Here is a 15695-nt window from a genome sequence, read left to right on the forward strand (position 1 = left end):
AATTACCATTTAACATAAAAAAGGATAAAACAAATCTGAAGGACACCGCAAATCATGACCACGTACTATATATTTTAAAAAAGGTTTTGTAAGGGATACTTACAGTAGACACCTCATATCTACTGGTGATATAGACCTTATATAAAATGTATTTCCTCGCCCAACACAATAGTTGATTCATATATATACACACACACACACACACACACACACACACACACACACACACACACACACACACACACACACACACACACACACACACACACACACACACACACACACACGTATATAGATTTGGGTAAAACTCAAACAGAAAAAACGCTTTAAACATTAAACAATTTTAATAAAAGTTTCTGTACAATGCTAAGCAGTTTTATTTACACATAGAAAATGTAACAGGAGTAGTGTTTCAAATGACAGAACTCCTTAAATTTCAATGGCAGGTAATCTGGAAAAAAAAATAACAGCATTCCATTCACAAATATTTTCAAGCAATAAATATGTATTTATAAATAGTGTAAATTTACATCAAGATTAGAAACAAAAATCACAAATCTGAAGTTTATTTCTTAGTCTATGTGCAACCCATTTATCTTTGTGACTTGGCTGGTAATTATCTTTTTACAGTTTTTTTCCCTTTAATATTTTGTTTTTCTAGGAAACAAATTGTAACCGTTATGGTTTCCAAAACAGACAGAAAACATAAAAACAGAATAAAGCAAAAATGGGAAAAAAGGGGAAAATAAAGAATTCCTACTCTTCACATTAAAAAATTGCCCAAAAGACATTAAACTTCTAACTACTTTACAGGTGGCCAACTAAATTAGTACTTAATGCAAATAAATCTGAAAAAAGGGTTGTAAGATTGAAAAAGACAGTTTAGCCCAAAAATGCAGGGATAAGGAAAGTGATTTTCAAGTCAGTAGTCTATATAATGTTTGTTTTGCCAGATATATACAAAACATGGGGTTCTTTTTTAAGGAAAAGCTGGAACAGCATTATAAATAGGAAAGTCCTGGTTAGGAGGTATTTCTCCTGTCCAGCTGGTTGACACTCTGCACTTGGAAGGTTGCATAGACGCAGCATTCAGCCAGGAGCCTTGTGGAACAGCTATGTAACAAAAAAAAAAAAAGGAACAAAAGAGAAAAATCTCCCCCAAAGAAAGCAAAACAAAACAGTGGTGCAGAACTGAGTCGCTTCCTGAATATCAGAAATATTTTCATTTACTGTCCATGGAATAATGTCAAGATGATGGTGAAGGCATTGGAGGAGCCTAGAAATAAAAAACAAAAAAAAACGCGACATTATATATTTTGCATAAAGGTTTGCAGACTGAAAATTGCCTATCCCCCATCCCAGTTGCATAAATGTGTTAACCTTTTAACGGTCAATGACGTAGGTACAAGTTTGGGATCTCTTCCCAAAAGCCCATTACCAAAAAAAGCACTAAATTACGGGAAGGCCATCTCCCATAGACTAATAATTCATATTTTTATCAATTATTTTCCCTTTTCTCTCTAATAAAAACAGTATCTTGTACTTAATCTTAACTAAGCTGCATAAATCCATATTGGACAAAGCAATCCTATTGGGTTAATTTAATGTTATTGTATATTTTTGACAAAATGGTGATACATTCAACAGTGAAATTGACATCCTGCCAACAACATTGCATCTACATTTCACTACAGGGTTTCACTACAGAAAAAACATTTGCAGTTTGGAGCAGAAAGACATTTACCCATTTTGGTTTCATCAAAGTGTGTACCTTCCAAAAGTGTCTTGAACATTTGCATTCGCTCTATGTGGGCATCATAATGTTCACCTTTGCCATTCATATTTTTTTGGTGGAATTTTTAGATCAGAGAGAAATTTCTGCAACGCTTTATAGAGATTATACATCATTCACAGCACACAAAGTAAGGCCAATTTCAGGAGCCAAATACATTTTTGGGTAAGTGGGTGGAAATTGGAGTCCTGCGCGGGTCCATTTTTTAGAACCCGCAAGCCTTTAATCCGCATTCTTACCCGATTGGACCCGCTACCCAACCCGCAAGTGCATTAAACGCAACTCAGGCCCGCGACCTGCTGACCATTAAGAATCAGGAAGTGCTGTCATTGTAAACCGGAAGTGACATTATCGGAAGTAGACGTGATCAGAAAAAAGGAGTAAAAATCGCTAATGAGAAGACCCACTGCCTGACCCGTGACCCTGCAGAACCGCCGACCCACATCTATACCAGCACCTGCAACTTCTACCCGCGAGGTACTGCAGGTTTTTGCGGGTAACCGACCCGCTGCAGGACTCTAGCGGAAACTGCCGTACCAGGAAGAAACCATCACAGACACAGGGAGAACATACTAACTCCTTTCAAATAGTGCCCTATCTGGAACTGAACTTATGGCCCCATTGGCTGCAAGAGCTACCCACAATAAGCTACCGTGTGGCAAATTTCATCTATCAAACAGAAATGTGGGAAATTCTGAAAAGTGGATTATTTGAGTAGACAGACATTTACACATTTTGGATTTGTCAGAATGTGCACTTTACATTGAAAGGGGAAAATTACCCCAGGAAACCATATATTTTATACAAAGTATGGATTTCTAGAGCAGATAAATTGTGAAACATGGCCGGCACCTAAAGGATTAACGTATTTTTAGAAATGTATTTACTGGCCAAAAACTGTGATTTATTTGTTCACCAGCATTTGCCAAAGTTGGCAATTATAAACAAACAAAAATGTTTAATTCCACTTCAAATATGATTTCATGGCCCATGAATTGATTCTTCGGTATCAGCATAAAATTGCTCTGATTTCTAAAATGTATAAGCGCAACCACCCTGTCCCATTTGAAAAAGCCAAAGCTTTAGCAAGAGAAATGAAATCACTAGTAGTGATGGGCGAATATATTCGCCAGGCGCGAATTCACGTCAAATTTGCGCGATTCGCCGCCAGCGAATAAATTCGCGAAACGCCCGCGAAAATTCGTCCGAAAAAATTCGCCGTTGCCGAAAAAAAAGGACGCCGGCATCAAAAACGAGACGCTGGGGGCACAAATTCGCCCATCACTAGTTAAACTCTACCATTTTTATGAAGGAATAGATTATTTTTTAAATTTACCATACATGGAACATTTTTTTTTTCCACGAGAAAGATGGCAGCCATTCAAACTAGAATTAGACTACTGGGCACACTCTGATGCAGCACATTATAAATAAGTAGTTTAACAGGATTCAAATTTAAGGTTCTCTGAAAAAATGTTACATTATAAATAGGATATTTGCTGTCAAGGAATAATTTATCTGAAGCTAGAGGCTGTCCTTTTGAATTCTAAAAAATGTGGTTTATTTGGTTGTAAACTTACCGCCACATCAGTAGCTATAATCATTTGTTGTTATCTCTTTGTGAATATTTTGACAATCCAATAGCTCTTTAATACTACTTGATATTTTTTGTAAATTTAAAGTTATTTGTACTCAAAACTTTTTATACCATTCATTCATGTCCTATTGATATTGCTTTATTGTTAACCCATTGAACATTGTCAAATTAAAAAGGAAAAAAAAGTAACAGATACTTGATTCATTGAGTTCACACAGTCTATGAATTTTGTGACCAATTTTTTTTTTAAAGATATCAACTTTACTTTTACATATCACTTCCTGTATTTTCTGGCATTCCAAAAACTTACAGGTAGGTTTACTGGCTTTTAATTGAATTGAGCCTAGTGTGTGTGAATTTAGGGACCTTAGATTATAAGCTCCACTGGGGCAAGAACTTGTATGAACTCGTCATTTTGCACCAACACGTTTTACTCCAAGATTGTCCAGATACTTATTTTGCAGCAACGTAATTAGTAAAAACTTACTAATGTAAAAAGGTCATAGATCTGCATCAGCTCCTCCGTTCTGAACTGTTCTAGCACCACAAAATTTTCTAGGTTTGGGCATGTTTTTCTTGAGCAGTCATGGCAATGAACTACATAGGTCTTCTGAGAATTGCTTTCTTTTGTCACAAAAAGTAGATTGAAGACTTCCACCTGCAAAAAGTAATTCAGAATGGAAAAAAAAGCAAACATAAAATGTTCTCTGTGTCATAATATTAATCTATGTATTCAGGGTGAAGGATAGTGAGGCCTTTTATACATTTATGTACAGATTGACACACCGCAAAATGCTGTAGTTATTATATATGAACTACTGCCTGGTTGCCACTGACTGCTAATCAAAACAGACTGACTAAGGCTTCAGTTGTATTGTCAGTTCTATTCTGGTCCTCAACTAATACTGCATACTGCTGCCTGGCAAAAATTGAAAGAAATGCAGTGGTCAGCTCTACTTTTACGTATCAAAATTAAATATTGTGTTTCTTGCTCTGGAAATAGTGGATTTAAATATTTTCTTCAATTACCGGTAGCTGCATTTTTGAAGTTCTGTAGTGTGTCTGTTAGCTATGGGGCGATTCTGCTGGTTTTGTCACCACAAGCTTTTTTCCAGCTTTACAGAAATATATGGCTAGATACATATTGCCAAGAATTTTACATAAGTAAAGGTATGGGATCAGTTATCAGGAAACCAGTTATCCAGAAAGCTCAGGATTACAGAAAGGCTGTCTCCCATAGACTACATTTTATCTATATAATACAAATTTTATTAAGACATAATGAATCTTTATTGGTGGCAAATGCAGCCTATTGGGTTTATATTATTTTCAAGTACACTTAAGGTAAGAAGATCCAAATTATGGAAAGATCGGTTATCTGGAAAACCCCAGTTCCCGAGCATTCTGGATAACAGGTCCTATACCTGTACTCTGACTTACCCAGCCACAGGTAACAAATAGTGTGGTCTAAATCCATACTGACACCATACATTGGTTAATGGATTTCTTACTGAAAACCAAGTTTACTAACCTCACAGATGCTACAGTAATGAGCAGGTTCATCTTTCGTTCTGCCATGCCACACAGTTTCTATTCCAGAACCAATAAGAACTTCTCTCAGTGCTTGGCAATGCTTCAAAGTCCGCAATAAGCAATATCTATTGAAGGGAATATATTTACTATTACTAAACAGAAACACTTGGTAACAGATGATACATACATGTATAATTCTTTTTTTTTTTTTTTTTTTACTTATTTTATCTTTCTCAGTAATAATGAAAAATAGCTTTTGGCAGTATACATCAATTCACATATTCCATTGTAAATGTATTGCAAAGAAAGCAGAATTTGTTTATCACTTTCTGTTCTGTATGCGCAACCCAATGGGACTTAACTCCCTGCCCATATAGTTCAAAATACACTCAATTAGAATGAGACATATGGTACAATAAAAGGCAATATTTATTAAACACTAAGCCAAAACACTTCAGCTAAAACCAATTAAAATGATAAGCAGCGCTGCGTATGGAAAAGGGATCCCTTAATGCAAGTATGATCTATGCATTAGTGCAAAATACATATATAAATATATATATAATGGAATACTGTCCAATAGAATATATGTCGGTATACTGGACGAGGCACCTCAGGTGCAGCGCTCGCGGTGGATGCGGGGTTCTCTGCCTGGAGGTCCGTTATGAGAGATAGCCACTCATGCTGATACTACACGGAGCTGTATTGGAGACGCCTACTGCACTGATTTACAGGGGAGAGGCCATTGGACTCTACTGGTCGGTAACCTTGTCGCCACGCTGAGGCGGTTTATCGTGGGGGACGTGAGTATCTCCCTGAGACACCATTTTGGGCGACGGCATTTCTGCCCCTCCCGCTGATTTGGATTTAATTACGACCAATTCCACTCTACATTAGTGGGCTCCCTGTGCATACTGGACTCTGCTGGGCGCACCCCCACTCTTCTACTAATAGCACTGACATGGCACTATACATTCTAATACATAGTGGTCTTATGGGTGTTTCGTCCAAACGGCAATCCGTGTGATTTCTCTGACTCTGGGATATATTATTATTGTGCACTTGTAGCAATTCGTTCTGGATACCAATATCGGACATTTGAAGGCCACATACCCAATTTGTAATTGGGACCTTTATTCCACCATTGCATTGCCTCGTCCAGTATACCGACATATATTCTATTGGACACTATTCCATTATATATATATATATATATATATATATATTTTGCACTAGTGCATAGATCATACCTGCATTAAGGGGTCCCTTTTCCATACGCAGCGCTGCTTATCATTTTAATTGGTTTTAGCTGAAGTGTTTTGGCTTAGTGTTTAATAAATATTGCCTTTTATTGTACCATATGTCACATTCTAATTGAGTGTATTTTGAACTATATGGGCAGGGGGTTAAGTCCCATTGGGTTGCGCATACAGATTTACACTTTAGTTGGTGGACACCCCGGCCCATTGGTTCTTATACATAATTGTATTATTGTTTATCAGCATCTATCTCTCACTTTATTCTATTGTCGTAGTCCCTTTCTGTTCTCTTTTTCTTAATATGCAGCAATGAGGCAGAAGTCTTGTTCTGCTACAGAGTTTCAGTAATCACAGCAGTAATTCAGAAAATGCAAAGGGATACTATTTTCATTAGCCATTACATGTATAAATCATTTTATTAAAGTAAATAATTATTATTATTTATTGGAGATACATTTAAAAAAAAAAAAAAAAAAAAGATTTTCAAACACTGATAAACAGTTAGCCTTATTGCTAAGTTATAAACAATGCCCCTAACAGAGGTGATAATAATGTTAAACCAGTGGGTGCTGGTGGTGGTGGTGGTGGGGGGGGCACAAAGTTAGGGAGAGAGGGATGAGCATGGCTTGGAAACATCACTGTGACATAAAGATATGGTTTGAATATGGAGAAAACCAAAAATGTTTCCTTTAAAAGTCAGCAACAAAAATGCTACTTAAATTTTAGGTTAAAAAGATGGCATATAATTGAAAACCTCAAAAATCATATACAGGTATAGGATCCCTTATCCAGAAACCCGATATCCAGAAAGCTCCGAATTACGAATGGCTGTCTCCCATAGACATCCCATTTTATCCAAATAATCCAAATTTTTAAACATGATTTCCTTTTTCTCCATAATAATAAAACAGTAGCTTGTACTTGATATAAACTAATATAACATTAATGCTTATTGGAAGCAGAACCAGCCTATTGGGTTTATTTAATGTTTAAATGAATTTCTAGTAGACTTAAGGCATGAAAGATCCGTTATCCGGAAAACCCCAGGTCCTGAGCATTCTGGATAACAGGTCCCATACCTGTACCGATAGTACAATTGTCTCAGAATATCAGTACACTAACGGTTATGCATCAATATCAACTTGTTTAGATATATTTGTAAATAAATTGAATTGGTGAATTGCATTCATCATAGTGCAAAAACCACCATGGTTTACAGGACACAGACTGTTTGTGGTAAGACTTGGGAGGTTTACGTGCCCTTGTCCCCCCCCAATACCTCTATCAGCCTTTGGCTTATTTATACAGCCAAAGGTTAAGACAAAACCATATTTTAAACCTTTGAAAATTTCAATATACGTAAAGTGCTCTTCACACTGCTTGGATAGCTAAAATTTCTGAACTGTAAGAACAATAGGATACAGTTACTATGCTATCTCAGTAGCTCAGTAGTTATCTCTAGTAGCCACTGTTAAAATCTTTATACTAAACACCACCGTATGACCTCTTAAATGAGTGAACAGTGATGGGTCTGCTGTCTTTAATGTTATGGATTCAATCAAAAATTTTATAAAATATGGCCTTATAGTTAAAATATGGCTTTATAGTTACACAGGAGAATTTTTAATTCTTCCAATTTGAATATTAATGTTTATGCATCTATGTGTATATACTGCTGAATTAGCACAGCAATTGTTAGGAGGCTTCCTATTGTTTTTTATATTTAGGTAAATTAAGTCATTCAGGTGATTTTGAGAGAAATGTCGAGATAAATTTTTGAAGGGTTTAAAACATGGTGTGTGCCATCAGTAACGTTTTAGGGACTATCGCACGTGGCGTATTTTGTTGTCAGTGGTAATAGTAATCACACTATGAATGACAAAATACGTTCCTATAGACTAACATTAGAATCCCAATTCCTGGTAGATCAAAGAACAGCACTCAATAGTAAAAGAGCAGGTCCCACTGCAACACATTCAGTTACTTTAAGTAGGAGAAACAACTACCTGAAAGAAAGCACTTTCATTCTAAAGTGATGGCTCTTTCTGAAAACACATGACTAGGTAAAATGACCCGAGATGGCTGCTGAGATGCCTCCCACAAATAATCTGAAAAACGTTTGGAAGTGTATATAGAAGTATTCAGTCACTGTTCTACATTGTTTAGTACAATAAACAAAAAGTATAAATATTTTTTTTAAAAAATAAAACAGGCAGAACACCTGTTCATTTGACAATAGTTGTTCCAGAAGCCCAACTGTTGAACATAGTCTATAAAATCCTTGGTACCTTAGCAGTCAATAAGGTTACTTTTTGTTGTAGTGCATAAACAATTTTTTGTTTTGTTTTTTCCATTTATCAGTTGCTTTTTATTTTATACTGCCATCTCTCTAGGATTAGCAGAAAGGCCATTATATCACCCCAACATGCTCAATTGTGTATTTTGGCAAGGAAGCTTAGAACACCTGCACTAAAGGCCTGCAAGTGATCATGCTGCGAGATGACCTCGCAAGGAAAGCAGTATGAATAACAGGTGACTATTGCATGGTGGGAATATTCAGCACAGCAAACACACAAAAAAAAAAAATCACAAAAAGGGGAAAAAGTATTTCACTTACTTAATCATTTCAAAAAGCTTTGGATCAGAAACTTTGATATTCTTTGCCATGTTCCAAGAGAGATGAACCATTGGTACAATAGACTTGACACACTGCAATTTATTCCATTCGTACCGTTCTACAGCCAGTTTATACTGGAAGGCTAGAGTTATGTGGGTAGAAGTAAATTAGAAATTATTTGCATACTTAAATATAGTTCTAATTTAACCATGTATGTTTTTTATCTGGATATTAACTACAGTATATTATTCAGTTAGTTATAAATGGGCAAAAGACACATCTCTACTCTGTATCTTCCATAGTATTACGCTCATAGGCACTGAAAACTAGTGATGGTGACTTTCACACAATGTTGCAGGCAGGTGCGGACTGAACTTTACCCTACGCCAACCCGCTTTTATAGACTCATGTCTGCGTGCCCCACCCCTCCCATGACATCAGAGCGGGGCTGGGCACAGGTCTGGATTAGGGTTGGGCATGGGACGACTTTTCATGACCTGCACATCACTATAATGGACCACTCCTGGAAAACCTTTTATGTCCCCATATTTAAGGCCACTGGCTTAACTATTCTGCTTGCTACAGGGTACTCTGAATCACTCTCCAATTTAATAGCAATCACCTCCAGGCAACTGGTGCATGGCAACAGTGTTTTGAGTGACAAATGCCTGATATAAATTGCACATGCCTGATGTTCAAATGCATGTGCAAGCATGTAAGCTGAAGAGCTGTGTTTTTGAGACAGAGGAATATTAGTCTAAAACACATTTGGACTCGGCATGCATGCTGTACCTACTAAAATGCACTTATGGCTTATTATAGTAGAACTACTGCAGTGCAAGGGCAGTTTGGAATTCGAAATTACACAGAGATTATAAAGCTTTTCAGATACAGACATGAGCTGCACTGTGAACAAGTGTATTTAACAATGAGTATAGGATGACACACCAAAGCCGAAATGCTGTAGTTGCTTATAGCTGCAGTACATTCCTGCTGCACTGTGCACTGCTTCCATGCTTAAGGTATATACATAACAGAATACTTCTTTCTACTGCTGCCTGTGGCATCTTATAAAACAACCTCAGATAACGTTTATATTCTCTAAAGCCAGTGTCACACAGGGGGCAAAATCAGCCTGCCGAAATAGGCCTTTTCAGCTCCTGTGTGGGCAGTATTCTCCTCCTTTTTGCACCTGAAAACACTGGTTCCAGTGTGCGTGAACAGACTCAGCTGATTTTAGCACAAAATGCAGTCTTGCATTTCTTTGCCAAAAACAGCAGAGTATGTCCGCATCAAAGCTGACAACAGTTATGGATGGGAAAAGAAGATGAGACTACTACACGCGTAGGGGGCGATATTGGCCTGCATATTTTAGTGTTTTGGCCCCAGTGTGGTACTAAATCTCTGATTGGAGGCCCACAAAATGGATGTGACCTCAAACAGATTGTGTGTTCCCCAGCATGCCCTTTATCTTCACAGATCTGTATGTAAAATATCATTATTTTACAATTCTCGATCATTTGCCCACAACATGGAATATCTTGAACAGCAGTGCTCTAACGTAGAAGCTAACAGAATTGAGCGTTTTTGCTATAAAAACATTTACAGAGAACATTTTAAATCAGATACCCTACACCACCCATAGTTAACTATGTATTGCAGATATGGAATGAACAAGTTGTTTTGTGCACATGATTCTGGCACCAGTCTACACATAAGAAGACCTACTTATTTAAAAGGTAGGGTATGCAACACTTTTTTTTTTTCAACTTTGACTTAAAGTAATTGTTCAGTATAAAAATAAAAACTGGGTAAATGGATAGGCTGTGCAAAATAACAAATATTTCTAATATAGTTAGGTAAAAATGCAATGTATAAAGGCTGGAGCGACTGGATGACTAACAGAACAGAGCACTACTTCCTGCTTTTCAGCTTTCTTGGTTTCCACTGTCTGGTTACCTTGGTGACCAAGCAGTAACCAATCAGTGACTTGAGGGGGGGGGGGCACATTTTTTTTTACACTGAACTGTTCTTTTAAAAAAAGACTTCAAAAACGACACAATCAATTCTTAATATCTATTATAAAAATCTACTTTTGAGGTGTCACTTGCACTTACTAATGGATCCCATAGATATAATACATGTTTGGATATAAAGCCTAAAATTAAAATACCTGTGAGAGGGCCAACATTCCATGCAATGTTGTTGCACCAACCAATTGCTTGAACCCAGTGCACTGTGCCAGCATTAATCCAAACTAAGTCACCAGGCCTTTGAATAAACCTGTAGACTGGCACATTTGCTTCATAGAGGTCTTCAAGATTGGGCCACCATGATCCCAAAAGGAAGTTTATATTATTCCTAGGGGAAAAATGATAAAGACAGTTAAAATCATCAAAAATAACAAAACCAAGCACTCCCCTAGTAAACTGATAACTCATAATAGCTCAACATGAAATGTTAAAATGCTTTTATTACTTTGGTGAAGTTAAAGTTCTCTCCATGCTACCAGAAACACAAAAGTTCAAAATAATTAAAGTAATTGTTTCAATAAAACATCTTCCCAACACAAAAAAAAAAGGAATCGTATTTCTCAAATTTACTTTTCACAGAACTCATGCATTACGCTCCAGTACATCTCAGGTACGACAAACCATTCGCAATCTCCTGGGCCAATATTAATATTAACCGAACAGAAGTTGTTGTTTTCTTGATGGCCTAAAATAAATACAAACATGAGAAGAAAAATTGATTCCTCCATTTTTTTTATTTGTCGGAAACAGAAAACTTTAAGGATGGAGCCCCCAATTCTTGCAGTGGCCTGATAGATACACATACAAATATATAATCTACAATTTGGTAACTTCCCTATGGGAGCAAACGGTAAATTATATCTTTATAGATGCCATGTTTCTACATCAGATCACACCAATTATAACTTAAAGAGATAGCTGTTGCCACTGCAGCTTTTTCTACAGCCTATTCCACTTCCATCTCACTTCCTACACTTTCTTAATTCACATGGTACATGCATTCCCCTTCTCTAGACTTGTTGCCTCTTTCCTTTCCTCTCAGTTCTTGTTCTCTCCCCCCACCCCCCGCAGGCCTTATGCCCTCTGCCGCTTGCACTCTCCATACATTCCATCTCCACTCTCGCTCCCTCTGTGTCTATTTCCCTCTTCTACTGCACCGCCATCCATGAATCCCTGGTCTCGCTCTCTCTGTCCCACCCAACCTCTATTACTCTCTGGTCTTTCTCCATCTGCTGCTCCCACCCTTCCTCTATCACCTCCAGTCTCACTCGCAATGTATCTCCCTACCTCTGCCCATCCCTCTGCAGCTTTGTGAAGTTCTAATGTTTTGTCTGTAACTAATGAAAATGTATAAAGTGAAGTAAAAGAGAAATCAGCAACCTGGTGTCCTGCTGCCTGGAACTTTCATGTACAGTTGAACGGTGTTCATTCCTAGTATAGTATGGCCAACATGGCTCAGAAGATTTCCAGCCGACACAACACGTGCAAAGGCAGGAAGCTTGGTCAGTTCATGAAGCTGTAGTTTCCACCTAATTTAAAAAAATATATATATATAAGAAAGTAACCAAGCAAAGAGAACATTCTCTTCAATTTCAAAATTGAAATTGTGATTATAAAGAGATTATAATGTGTTAACATTTGCAAGATAAAGGTATCATTTATTATGCTTAGATTATTTTGTGACTAATACAACTTTAACAATGTTTTTGAGATCAACAACTTACTTTCTTTCATCAGACAAATCAATATTGGTCCCAAATTTAATGGTTTTGAAAGGGCCTTTTCGTCTTCTACCAGAACTGTTAAGAAAAGATTATGTTAAAAAAAATGATGCCCAAAATATACAGACAAAAATACTGAGAAACCAAGAAGATAGTATATACCTGTAGAATACTTGTGATGAGAGAGAGAGAGCTTACGCTAAATAAGCATGCTAGCAAAGAGTAGAATACACCTCAAAATCTATCTAATGCAAGCTGTTACTCACTTATCTGAAGATGTGGATTCGCTATCTGAGTGGTCTTTGTGTTGGCTTTTTTTCTCATTTTCCTCCTATTGAAAGTAAAACACTTTTACTGACAAATCATACTGCTATCATGATCCCATTGTGACATACATACAACATGATGATTAAGATGTAATATTTAGCTTTACAGGGATAGGATTGGTTATCCAGAATGCTCGGGACCTGGGAATTTCTGGAGAAGGGATATTTCTGTAATTTGGAAATCCATAACTTGTCTATAAAAAATCATTGAAATATAAACACAACATGTTTTGCCTCCAATAATGATTATTTATATCTTAGCTTGGGTCATGTACAATGCAATGTTTTCATTATTTAATTAAAATGGAGTCTTTGGGAGATGGCCTTTCTATAATTCTGAGATTTCTGGATTACAGGTTTCTGGATAACATATCACATACCTGTACAAAACACAGACTACAAACAATGGCAATAAAATGTTTCAACCATAGATTATATGAATTATAGATATGAAAATTATATACAGGAAATGGTTTGTTTTACATTATCTACAATAAAAGCAATATGACAAATTTTAATTATAAAGGACAAAATGTTTAAGATATGCTTTTTCAAAATTTTAATACAGATATGAGATTTCCTATCCTGAAACATAGATATCCAGAAAGCTTCAAATTACAAGAAGAGTAAATTGTAAGGGAACAGTTGTAATAGCTATTAAAGGAGAAGGAAAGGCAAAACATAAATGCCTTTCTATCCTAAGTCTGGAGTACTCATAACTTACTGCGGGTTTTGAAAGTTGTCTGCATGTTGTTATGTGGCAGCATGAGCACTCTGCGCAGACTGACGTTGGTGACTTTTGTGACGTCATTGATTTTGCAAGCATAATCGTAACTGCTGCCAGAGGCAGTCTTGATGCGCATAGAGAACAATTTCAGTTCTTTGCGCATGTCTTCAGGGCGCTGCTTTCTCCCTCGGTTGATGACGTGCATGCAAATTCTGCTATGCGCGCTTCATCATTGACCCGTAATAACACGCCCCCCAGCCAATCATGTTAGAAGCGTCTAGATACTAAGGAGACGCACGGACAAAATTTATTGCAGTATGCTGGGGACTGCAAACAAACTTCTGTAAGCATTTGCAGTGCGCAGCGAGGGGACAATATATATTAATCCAAGCAGGCTACGGTGAGGCACAATTCAAATGTTTATTAGCTCGCTTCATACACAGGTGCTCCTGGGTTTTCTTTTTCTTCGCACATGCACAATAAGGGGAAAGAGGAAAAGGAAGGGTTCGCAACCGTACAAAGATTCGGCCGAATCCTTCTGCACCGCCGAACGGGATCCTAATTTGCATATGCAAATTAGGGGCAGGGAGGGAAATAGCGTGACTTTTTGTCACAAAACAAGGAAGTCAAAAATGTTTCCACTTTCCAACCCTAATTTGCATATGCAAATTAGGATTCGGATTTGATTCGGTATGTGGCCTAATCTTTTGTGAAGGATTCGGCGGTTCGGGCCAACCCTAATATCTTGTAAAATATATCCTTATAAATGGTGATTAGTGATGTCATCAGTTATAAACGGTGACTAGTGATGTCATTTGTCACATGACTCACTAAAACTTGTGTATTATAATAAATAAAGTACCCCCTGTCGGAAAGTTTGAGGATATTAGAAGAAACCTAGGAGTTCCATGATCTGTATAAAAGCATTAGGCCTTCGGCCTCATGCTTTTAAATGGTCATAGAACTCCTCTGTGACTTATAATATCCTTATATTTTAAAATAGGGGGTACTTTATTCACTATATTACTTTAAAACACTCATTTTTTGATGTTACTGTTCCTTTAAGGACACACACAGCAGTAACATTTTTACATACATTTTTGTATGTATAAAATAATTTATCTTCTGTATAGGTGTTTGATCACAATCATCTTACTCTTAATGATTCCTGGAATGAAGCGGCCTGATACTGTGCATATTTTGCAATGGTGGTATGAGAACGACTGCTTTCACAGCGCCAGATTTTCTTTGTTCCAGTGGGGTCCCAGTTTTCATCTGCAGGCTGTAATAACTGTGTCCTCACTTCGACTACATGTTCATTATTCGCTTCTACCAGTGTCTTTGTAGAAAAGAGTCCTAGATCTTAACACAATAGAATATTTAATTTAGATATGAAAAAAAAATTTGCATGCCTAAAACTGGCCATTCATTTAAGGTTGCCAAATTCTGCCTGTTTGGCCACCCATGCAAAGGAACAATGATTCTATCATACTCGGTTTAGTGTAAAATATTAATTTTCTTAATTACTTTTGTCTAAAAATTAAGTATCCTGCAAAGTTGAAGAAAATGGATTAAGAAAACATTAGTATATCACTGTATTTGTATAATCTCACAAGAGATGTAACTATAACAAAAAAGCAACACTCTTTGCAAGGGGTTGTTCACCTTTGAAATACTTTTTACAGTTGAGTTGTATTCAGATTGTTTACCAGAAGTACTGACTTATCAACTGCTTTCTATCTTTTATTTTTTACAGTTTTTCCTAAATTTAAGCTTAAAGTTTAATGTTCCTGTCTCTGGTGTTTCAGTCGGGCAGTTCAGTAATCCAGGTGCAGATTCAGAACAATTTGCTCCACTTGTTGATACATCAGTTAGGTGAATGTTTGTGGCACATTAGCAACAATTGTATTAATTCAAATGGCTGCCTTTAAAGGGGTTGTTCACCTTCCAAACACTTTTTTCAGTTCAGCTGTTTTCAGATTGTTCCACAGAAATAAATACTTTTTTCAATTATTTTCCATTATTTATTTTGTATTGTTTTTTTCAAAATCTACAGTTAACGTTAAATGTCCCGGTCTCTGGTGTTTGAG

General features: G+C 36.8%; 1 protein-coding gene across 3 annotated transcripts in view; it reads right to left on the reverse strand.

Moving 5' to 3' along the window:
* Positions 1 to 325: 325 nt before the first annotated feature.
* kdm6a.S (lysine demethylase 6A S homeolog) overlaps positions 326 to 15695 on the reverse strand; it is an 87081-nt gene continuing 71711 nt past the window's right edge. For all 3 annotated transcript variants that reach the window (XM_018248327.2, XM_018248328.2, NM_001093305.1), the window contains 10 exon segments: positions 14762 to 14967; positions 12819 to 12883; positions 12556 to 12630; positions 12212 to 12360; positions 11402 to 11516; positions 10972 to 11159; positions 8799 to 8940; positions 4921 to 5047; positions 3877 to 4047; positions 326 to 1276 (listed from right to left, as the gene is read on the reverse strand). In XM_018248327.2, the coding sequence (XP_018103816.1) occupies positions 1247 to 1276; positions 3877 to 4047; positions 4921 to 5047; positions 8799 to 8940; positions 10972 to 11159; positions 11402 to 11516; positions 12212 to 12360; positions 12556 to 12630; positions 12819 to 12883; positions 14762 to 14967 (1268 nt within the window). In that variant the 3' untranslated portion in view covers positions 326 to 1246.

The sequence above is a fragment of the Xenopus laevis genome, chromosome 2S (assembly GCF_017654675.1).
Source record: "Xenopus laevis strain J_2021 chromosome 2S, Xenopus_laevis_v10.1, whole genome shotgun sequence".
Classification (NCBI taxonomy): domain Eukaryota; kingdom Metazoa; phylum Chordata; class Amphibia; order Anura; family Pipidae; genus Xenopus; species Xenopus laevis.